Source organism: Panicum virgatum, chromosome 8K, assembly GCF_016808335.1.
Source record: "Panicum virgatum strain AP13 chromosome 8K, P.virgatum_v5, whole genome shotgun sequence".
Taxonomy (NCBI): domain Eukaryota; kingdom Viridiplantae; phylum Streptophyta; class Magnoliopsida; order Poales; family Poaceae; genus Panicum; species Panicum virgatum.
The window spans coordinates 4,300,252-4,310,988 of NC_053143.1; the positions used below are offsets into that span (position 1 = coordinate 4,300,252).

The 10,737-nt window shown below is 49.3% G+C and overlaps 1 protein-coding gene across 1 annotated transcript; it reads right to left on the reverse strand.

Annotated features, from left to right (window-relative positions):
* Positions 1-5,965: 5,965 nt before the first annotated feature.
* Positions 5,966-7,014, reverse strand: LOC120646098. Its single transcript, XM_039922812.1, has one exon. It carries the CDS (start codon positions 6,850-6,852, stop codon positions 6,409-6,411), a length of 444 nt encoding a protein of 147 aa, XP_039778746.1. The 5' UTR covers positions 6,853-7,014; the 3' UTR covers positions 5,966-6,408.
* Between the last annotated feature and the right edge of the window lie 3,723 nt (positions 7,015-10,737).

Genomic DNA, 10,737 nt, shown 5'->3' on the forward strand with positions numbered 1-10,737 from the left:
AACTAGAAAATCTAAGGATCGGGCCCTAAAAGGGCCGGGCTCTAAACATATGTATTTTTGAACTAAAAATTTTAAGGGCTTTATTGGACTGTGAAGAGGCCACTAGGGCCATGGCCCATTACCACCCCTAGGGGGAGCCGGGGAGCCCAATGGCCAAACGTCGCGGTTTTTTTTTTATTTTTTACAAAAATATATTTTCGATTTGGAAAATTACAGGAATATACCCCGGCCGCCCCGCTGCCGGGCGGCCGGGACCTGGCCGCCCGGCAGCGGGGCGGCAGGGGCTTTTGTGCAAAACCTTTTACTCAAATAATTGCACGGAGGTCCCTAGGGCCGATCGCCCGGCAGAGGGGCGGCCGGCCCCCCCGGGCCACCCGGCAGTTGGGTGGCCGGCTCTCCCACCCATATATAAGGGTTGACTGGCCCCCACTCCTCATTTGCATCACTAAAATTCTAGAAGCCAAGAAAAAAGAGGGAGGGAGGGAGAGCGGCGAAGCCCTGCCGGATTTTCGAGCCGGCGACTGCAGGTAACCAAAATTCTTCTACGCTTTACAAATAGATTATGTTGTAATTATTTTTGTTGAAATAGTAGATTAGCAATCAATTTAATTATTGTTAGTAGTGATTGGTGGTACATTTAAGTGCAGTTACTTGTAATGATTAGCGTTGATACAGTACATTCAGTGTTAGATTAAGTAATAGAAAGTCTTAAAATTGGAAGATAATATTAAAACTTTTTAGAAAATGTTAGAAAATTGTAGAAAATATTTTGTTGAAACAGTAGTTTAGCAATCAATTTAATTATTATTAGGAGTGATTAGTGGTATATTTATGTGTAGTTACTGATAATGATTAGCGTTGATATAGTATATTAGCAATCTGATTGCTCACTTGTGATTGACAGGGCTCAACACCATGGCATCCTCAGGATCCACGTACATTCCATGGAGTAAGGTGACGAAAACAGTCCCCCAACGAGTTCAGGTGCCTATGTGTTTTTGCGGATCCTTGTGCAAACTAATGAAATCAAGGGTTTTGGGGGACAACTTTGTCAAGAGATTCTTCATGTGAGAGAATTTCGAGTACGACCCGCCCAAACATTACGGCAAGGACCGGGCAAAATTACTACAAAACACTATCAGAGTTTGTCACTTTCAGATCTAGTAATGACGTCTAACATGATTTGGGGAAAGACTCCACCGCCTTTATGTGATTTCTTGCAGTGGTTAGACACCGAGCGATCTCAGCAGGATAAGGACCATGTGGAGCGTCAAGCAAGGTGGGTTGCACAAAGGTGGCAAAGAATGCTACATGAAGAACAGATGGAGAAGAAGCGCAAGAAAAACCAGAAAGAGATTCAGAAGAGAATTGCAGAAGTGGAACGTCAAAAGGCAGAGGAACGTGAAGCTGATAGGGAGAGGAAGCGAGAGAGGGCCCGTCGTGCTAAGGAAGTAGGGTCTGAAGCTATTAGAAAGGGGAAATATTCCCGGTGCACTCAGTAAAGCACTACCATGTAATCCCGGCATTTTACATTTCCTAAGGCATTTTAGATTTACTCACAACACGAGGTTATCGTGTTGCACATGCCATGCTTTTTATTGTTCAAGTACCTAGTAGTACGAACGCCTTAGGCCTCTGCTTTGTAATCGTAGTATTATTTAAAAAACAGTATTGCAAACCGAAAATTTATGATTCGTAACTACCCTTCTATTTTCAGTAACTACATTCAGTGAGCAATCTAATTGAACCAACCTACATATTTAGAACTACAACCAAGAAATTTTACTACACAAATACATTCGTAATACTACATGCTACAATCTGGTGCAAATACATATCCATACATAACGAAATATAATTATCACATACAGGTCGGAATACATATCCATACATCTGGTTCAAATACATATGCACACATAACGAAATCTAGACGCGATGGGCTCCAAAATCCGGAGGCAATCTATCGGTGGGATTTCAAGAAGGTCCAACCTCAGCACCAGCATTATCTTCTTGCATTTTGGGCACTTTTTGTAAGTGTGACCATCTGTTCCACACAGGTTGCATCTTTTTTCTTCTTTCCTGCCTCAGACTCATCCATTCTGTTACGAATACGAAGTGTCTGCCGTCGACCTACCCCTCTCCTAGCATCTGGATTGGTAATGTACATTGGAGAGATATTTGGTGTAGTGAATGATCCCAGACTGTCTATGCCATATATCTCATGGCCCCAAGTGTGCACAGCGGTTTCTTTTCTGTAATATTGTGAAACAAAAACCCCAGGATCCAACCTAGATTCTGAACATGTCGCAATGACATGGGAGCATGGTAAGTGAAGAAGCTGTGGCTTCTTGCATCTGGAAAAAACCTTGCCTTCCGGCATTATTAAGCAATCATGAACGACCCTTTGTCTGCGGACACCCTGCCCTATCCTGTCATTGCATGAAACCTCAAACCTTTGATCCTTTGTGCCCATGGAGACCACTCTTTGATATTGAGTCTTTTCAATCTTTTCTTTCATATAGTTAGTGACCCTATTACAAAAAATCACTCCTGGATCATTAAGTAAGACAGCAGCTGCCTGCTACCGCTCTCTGAAGTACCTTGTGCATCCGTACATGATGAACTCAACTATGCCAACAAGAGAAAATCCACGAACATAAAGCATTACCATATTGTAACACTCTGCGTGGTTGGTTGTCTCGATCCCATATCGACGACTGGAGGTGCATCATTAATCCACTGTGTGAAAGGTCCGCCGCCGGAACGTCTCCGGCTGGAGGTTGAGGGCTGTTCCTTTAGCAGCTCGGCGCACATGTTATCTAGCACCTGCCACAATACATCAAACTTCCGCTGCTGATTCTGAGTGCACAATCTCTTGAATAAATTCATAAGTTCCTTATTCTTGAAGCGCTCATAAAAGTTTGCACCCATATGCCTTATGCACCACCTACTCACAACATCTGGCTATAGAGGAGGCTATTCTCGACTTCCTTCATGTAGTTGCCTTATTGCTGCTAGAAGACCAGCATGTCTGTCACTGATGAGGCAAACATCAGGCCTTCTAGCAACAACGTGAATCTTCACACGTTCAAGGAACCAGTACCAGCTCTCTGTGTTCTCATTCTCAACAGAAGAAAAGGCGATGGGAACCACCTATTTGTTGCAATCAATTCCAATCGCTGTCAGTATTGTCCCCTTATATTTTGCTGTTAAGAATGCGCCGTCAATACATAAAACAGGAAGACAATACATAAATGTCCTCACACATGCACCAAGGCAGAAGAAGGCACGAAGCAGAAACCCAGGTCCCCCATCTAAACTCGGTATAATGTAGGTATCAGCCGCGCTTACAAGATTTTTCTGCACAATTGCTGACAGCATGTGAGGCAGGTTATCATATGATGCCTCATATGTGCCGAATCTCATCTCAAACACCTTTTGTTTTGCCCGCCAAACCTTTGCATAGCTGATTTTGTATTAAAAATGGTCGTCGATGTCCCTAATTATTAATTTTGGCTCATAATCAATTTTGTCCAGAATCACCCCATACATTTTCTTGGCCACGAAAATGGATGTGATGTTACGGTGAGTTTGCGCAATAGCAGTTAATCTACATGTATGTGGTGTAACAATTGAACACTCCCAGTGTGTCTTGTACTTGCCCTTGTAGATATGTACTCGCCATGTACAGTCGTCATTGACACACTTCACCTCATATTCTTTGCTGCTAGACTTCACAACTCTGAATTCCTTCATCAACGATATAGCCCAAAACTTCACAGCATCTTTCACAGCTTCAATGCTAGGATACTTTACCCCCCTGCACAACCTCATTCTCTCTATATTCGTACTCATTACTCCTAATATCCTGTATCACTGGATTTCCAAAACCCTTGTCTCGTCATTCACCTAGCAATGGGTAGTCCTCATCGTCTGATGAGTCCACACATTCTTCCATCATTCGAGCATCTTGAGTTTCATTATGTACAGCTTCCACTATTTCAGGTATCCGCTCCCCCTCATCAGCTAAACCTTGCGGCTCAGGTTGAATGACATGCACGTTCTGATCTTTTTTTTCTCCTACCTGATCAGCCATACCTTGCGGCTCAGGTTCTGTGACATGCATGTTCTGATCTTCATTTTCTTGTTCCACTGCTTGGTTCATATGAGATGATGTACTTGTTGACCCTTCACCGAAATGGGCTGCCTTCTGGTGAATCTGAATTAGCATTACAAGAGGCCACCCGCAGTCAAGAGCTGCTTGCATGTAAGTCCGCCATTCTTCGGTGTTTGCTATAAGCATCAACTCCCAAAAATCCCCTTCAGTTCCCCAATTCGTCACAGTCTGAACGGTTAGGAAATGTGTCTTTGGATTCACATTGAATATCTCGTGAAGCCATTTGCGTATGGAACCAAAACTCCTGTCTAAGGGTTTATCTATTCCGCACTCTCTTCGTTGAAAAGCTGATAGATCTACTCCATACGCATCATGAGAAATATATCCGTCACCATAATGAACTTGAAAACGAAGCTTGCTCGACATATCTGGACACACAATCATGATATTAAATTGATTACTAATCTACTATTTCAATAAAAATAATTACAACATAATCTATTAGTAAAGCGTAGAAGAATTTTGCTTACCTGCAGTCGCTGGCTCGAAAATCCGGCAGGGCTTCGCCTCTGTCCCTCCCTCCCTCTTTTTTCATGATTTCTGGAATTTTAGTGATGCAAATGAGGGGTGGGGGGACCAGCCAACCCTTATATAAGGGTGGGAGATCCGGTCGCCCTGCAGCCGGACGGCCAGGGCCGGCCACCCCGCTGCCGGGCGACCGGCCCCTAGGGACCTCTGCGCAATTTTGTCCGCGAAATTTTTTTCACAAAAGCCCCTGCCGCCCCGCTGTCGGGCGGCCAGGTCCCGGCCGCCCAGCAGCCGAGCGGCCTGGGTATATTCCTGTAAATTTTCAAATCGAAAATATATTTTTGTAAAAAACGAAAATAAAAAATATAAAAATAAAAAAACCGCGTCGATTGTCCCTGGCCCTGCAAGATTTACTCGCCTTAACACGTAGCGGCCCATGGATACTTGCCCTTGCGTCCGCCGTCGTCGTTGACTAGGCGAGCGAGACGAGGAAAGCGGCGCCGGCGGATGCCTACCCCCCACGGCCCACCCCAAACAAATTCTGCGCGTGCCTAGAGATGGGGAACCTTCGCCTTTCTCTTACTATACACGCCGGACGGAACTCCTCCCGGTCGTGCCTACTCCGGATCGTGGTTCGCAAACTCGATACCGGAGACATCCGCATCACCGCTCAGCGACAGCACCACCAACTGCCGATGGGCGCCCAACGGGTTCTCGTGATCGCCCCCACGATTCCGGTCAGAGGTCAATAGGGCCAAGTCGGCAAGTCGCTGCCCCCGCCGCCATCCGTGCCCCCGTGACATGCATCCGCCCAAGTCAAAAAGGTCGCTCTCCGGCGATTCGCTTCCGTTCTCACTGCTCTCGATCGCTCCCGGCCGCGAGCGAGACCCTCTCATGTCGGTCCCCGGCCGGCCGCTGTGGTGTGCCTGGGCGTCGCCGTGCGCACGACGCGCCGTGCCGGCCGGCCGGCCTCATGTTCCGGGGAGGAGAGCGGGAGCACGACACGGCCTCGAGCCCACCGGCGACGCGCACGAATCCCGGCGACGCGCTAGTGCCAATCAGACGACGTGGACGCGGGCGCCGCCAATGATTGGCCGGGCCCTCGTTGTGCCCTCCCCTCCCACCCCACCACCGCGGCGGGCATGTGCGCCAGGGGAGGATACGACGCAACCATCCAACACAACTACAGGTAGCCAATCCGGGTGGGTGGAGGGGTGGAGCCCCCGCGCCACCAGACACGCGCCGCCGCCGGCCGCGGCCACGGCACGATGACTCGACTCGATGAGCAGGCAGGGATTCAGTTCAGGGGAAACGATCGGCTGAAAAGAGAAACGTCTTTTGAACAGAGCACATGGCGAACTCAACTCAAGCAACAGAATGCCAACAGGCCGGCATGATGTGGTGATCAAAGGAACCCTGCTGCTTTGCCTTGTTTCTATTCCACCCTCTTGTGCGCGCCATGCACATGATTTGTCCTCTCATGTTGCTGTACATCATGAGTTCATGATTCCTGGTGTCATCTGTTTCTTCTGTTGTTTCTAATCCCTACCGAATTACTGTATTTACAAAGAGAAAGAAAAAAAAAGCTACATCCGATCCCCAGCAAAAACAGGAACAGTCGATTCTTCTTCTCTGTCCTAAATGCACCGAAAAGGAGCGAGAAAGCAACGGAGAAGAAGGCATGGGAACAGACCAAGAAAAGAAAAACAGAGGAACAAATGCAAAAGCTCAAAACTGTCAGCTGGTTCCCGGCGGCGTTGCCGTCACCGCCGGAAGAGCGCCCCGAGGAAGCCGAGGCAGCCGGCGAGGAGGCGGCAGAGCGGGCCGCGCCCGCGCCGCCGCCTAGCCCGCTCCTTCTCCTCCAGCGCCGACGGCGTCAGCTGGAGGTACGCGTACGCCGCGTGCTTCACCAGCGGGTGCCGGATCGTGTGCACGCCGCCGCCCCCGCTGGGCTCGTCGGGGGAGCTGTCCTTGGCGTACTCGGGCGACGACATGATGTCGCGCAGGCTGGTGTACGCCCCGCGCCCGCCGCCCAGGCAGTGGCCGTTCGGGATCTCGATATCCGGCGGCGCCCACCGCCGCCGCATCCCGGACACGCGCTTCACGGGGCGCCGGTGCCGGAACTCGAAGTCGCCGCCGCTGCCGGCGAGCGGCGACCGGAGCCTCTGTCTCTGCCGCAGCGGCGACTCCACCACCGCCGTCACCATGGGATGACGGACGGCACGATCGCCAGGAACGACGCGGGCGAATCGGATGATGAAAATAGAGCGGCGGGTTGATGGTTGGTCGATTCAGCTGGCGCGCGCGAGCATGAGGAGCTCGTCGTCGCGCGGTGAAGGAGAGAGGAGGCTTCCTATTGGGGGGGAGGGAGAAAGAGTCCACGAATGAATGAACATAAACGTGCAGTTTTTTGTTTAAAAAAAAGGTGGCGAAATGCTCGCGGGGTGGGGCCCAGACGGCAGTGGGCGGCGGGTGGAGGCATTTTTTAGACCGAGAGAAATCCGGGGAAACAGGGTGGGCGACGGGAATGGAATTTTCCGACGGGCCGCTCGACGTGAGCGACGACGCTGGGTGGTGGGACCCGCAATAATTGTTGGGTCCAAGTCAGCACGGCCACGGCTAGTTCTGTTTCTCCTTCTTGGACAATCCCAGCTGATTGATCAAGTAAAATGAGTTTTCTTTTGGGAATGAGCAAAAATGCAAAATAGATTCTAAATTTCTGAATAAATTTTAGTCTGGCTTTTTTCGAGATTGATCCAAAACTTATTAAATTGTGTGACTAATCTGGATTTCAAAATAAGGAAGAAGGGATAAAGATGAAACCGGTAGTCTTGGGTAAAAGATTGAGCATGGGGAGATGTAGGTTTCTACGACACCCATGAATACCGAATTGTAAAGTGAGATTTACGCGCTGTCTAAAATTACATGTGGCGTATGCTGGGTGGTCGTATGACCGTTGATGACTTTATTTAGGAAAAAATTATGTAAATAAAAAAGCACGGTGACTTTTCATCAGAAAGTGCAAATGTTTGTTTGCTAAGAATGATCTTGCCGTACTTGCAAAACCCACATGATATTTCCCAATTCAAGTGTTCTAGTAGCGAAAGATGTTTGTGGGCAATATCCATAAAGTAATACAGACGTTTTCCTTGAGAAGAGAGCGACTGTTACCTGAAATGAAAATGAAAATGAAGCTAGCTTAACCAAAAACACTTAAAAAACACACCAGAAAAAATTAAAATGTGGTTACATGCATCAACTATACATATAGAATTATCTTCACTGAGGTCTGAGGATAAGGAACAATTGTTGATATATAGTAATTATAAAATTTCATGTAAAAGTTCATTGAACGTAGTACAATTTTGCTGGGCTGTTTGATGGTGTGGCAACTTCACTTGCAAAAGAACCACATAATACTTAAATTTTTGAAGTACCATAATGGTGGAAAAATGCCCGGGATCTGTACTCGCAAGCTGCATTTGCATGTTGCTCCTCAAAAAGAAAGCGATGGCCACATGGCCAAGAAAAAAATTAACAGTTTTGTTAGGTGCGTGGGCACACGCTACTCTCTCTACGAAGCCAACGAGTGCTTAATTGGACAACAAGAGGTAAAGCAACTTCTAACCGCCTTCCGTGGGATCAAACGCCCATGATTGCTACATTTGGTGACTATCACTACAACGACTCCATGAGCCTGACTAGGGTGACTTGAGAGGTTGTGGTCAGGGATATAAGATGTGGTCAGCATTTTCGCTTGTGGATTTGCAAAGTTATGAACGATGATTGCCTTTTTTTTTCATAACAAGCCCCCTACAAAATGGGAGCCAATGCAAACACCCATTCAACTCAGCACTTGTTTGCAAATTTAATACTTCTACTTCACGTAGATAGATAAAGTAGGCAGTCATTTAATGCCACTCCCAAGTCCCAAATTGGATGCTGCAGGATATAAGACCTTTTAGTAGCCGCACCCTGGAATGAGCTGTCAGACCAAAACCGCACCCTTACCACTGGAGCAAACCGCACCCTGACCTTGAGACAAGAATCGAAGCCCAAATGGGATTCAATGCCTACCAAAGGAACCCACCGCTGGAGAAGGCCTAAAAAGCCGAACTAGTTGCTGGTGTGCTTATTATCATCAGAACTTGAACAATCTTCTAAGATGGCTTACCTTGATGGTGCAGTATGTACTGTGTCGCCGTGTCGGTCTGCTTGGATGGGCGATATTTTGATTCAAAAGCCGCATGATATTTCCCAATTTGAGTATTCAGTAGTGAAAGAAGTTTGTGGGCAATATCCACAAACTGCGTGCTTGGATGGTGGAGGTAAAATTATGGACGGTTCAGCTAGAAAAAAAAATTGGTCAACGTATATGACCTGGCTGGTCATACATGTTCTTTTCCTTTGGAGAGGGACTCTGTGCAGCGGATATTCTCGTTCTAAAATAAAAAGGCGCCTTCAATAATTTGTAGTAAAAATAACCATGTGTCGGTGCCCTGATCCGGGGGTCCGGATCTCAACTAGTAAATGCTGCGTGTTTCCTCGTCTCAGATTTTGATGCAAGAGGAACACAGTAACACACGGTTTTATCCTGGTTCCGGCCACGGGGCCGTACGTCCAGCAAAGGGGTGTGCGAGGGCACTGTATTATCTTGCACTCGGAGTGCTTGTAGTAGGGGGTACAAGCGAGGCGAGAGAGGGAGGGAGGCTCCCAAGTCTCTGCTAGAAGAGGGGTTGAGCATGGCGAATAGCGATGCTGGGGCTAGAAGCGACTGCGTGTGCTCTGAGCGGTGTAATGCCTAGAGAGCCCATCGACCCCCTTAAGGGATGCCCGCCTCCTCCTTTTATAGACACAAGGAGGGACGGGTACATGTACAGGGGATCGCGGAGGTCGTCGTTTCTCTCCGAGTTGCGGGGATACAATAGTCGAGTACTGTGGGAAGTACACTGTGGGGTATGGCGTCGAGCGTGGTGGTCGTCCTGGGCATCGTCCTTGACCTCGCGGAGATCGCGCTGGCGTCCTGCCAACCCCAGCAGGCGGCGTGGTCGTCGCTGTAGGATGTTTAGTCCTCCAGATGTGGCGTTCCGTGGGCCCTACAGGTCAGAATCCTGTGTGCTCCAGCGGTGGCGGGGCACGCGGCGGTCCCGGACCCCCCTGGATAAAGTGCCGGTGTGCGCACTAAGGAGGTCCGAGGGTTGCGTGGAGGTTCCGGACCCCTCGAGGGGGGAGGTCCGGGACTCCGGCTGCGTGTGCTGAGCGTCCCTCCTGGAGGGGCACGTGGCGTCGTCGGACCCCTTCCCAAGCAGGTGGTGGGTCCGGGGCCATACGTGTGATGAGGTGGAGTCCGGGAGCAGTGCCGAGCGCGTCTCGTCCCGCGTCGCAGGTCTCATAGTGTTGCCACAGCACCCGGGATGGCGGAGCAGTGACTGGAGTTGGCGGACGGGACTCCGGTCACAGCCACTGTGGGGAATGACGGCCTGACGCCATCTGTCCTGGGCGCTGTGGAGGAGTGGTTGGCTTTTAATGTCTCCGTACGACGGGCGGGGGAGCGGCATGGCCGTTTGTCCCTTACGCCGAGGGGTGGCCTCGAGCGAGGCGGAGATGATTTGCCCGCTCGAGGGTAGGTTCGCTACCCTCGAGCGAGGCGGAGATGCGGGGCGTAGTCGAGGGTCTCGATGGGAGCCCTCGAGCGAGGCGGAGATTGCCCCGCGGGTTCGAGGGGGATGCGAATGAGCCGCATGCTGAGCTTTTTTGAGTCCTTTACTTTCTTCCGGATTGGAAGGAGCCCGTGGGCCTTCGCGGGCCCAGTCTCCTAACATGTGTTCGCATTTTTCAGGGTGATCTTAGTACTCCGATTAGGGTACCCCTAATCATGGTATCCGACACCATGCTTATTCTTGGCTGACATGCATTCTAATTTCTCAGAAGATCGACTCCTTGGAATATGATAGAAATTACTACTACGACCTCACTGCGGTGTAATAAAACATGTGCTTGCAAAGAACACATAAGATTTCCTATTTTAAAATACCGCAGCGGTAGTGGAAAATGTATGTGGTCGACAAGTATGTACCAGGCTACGCATTTTT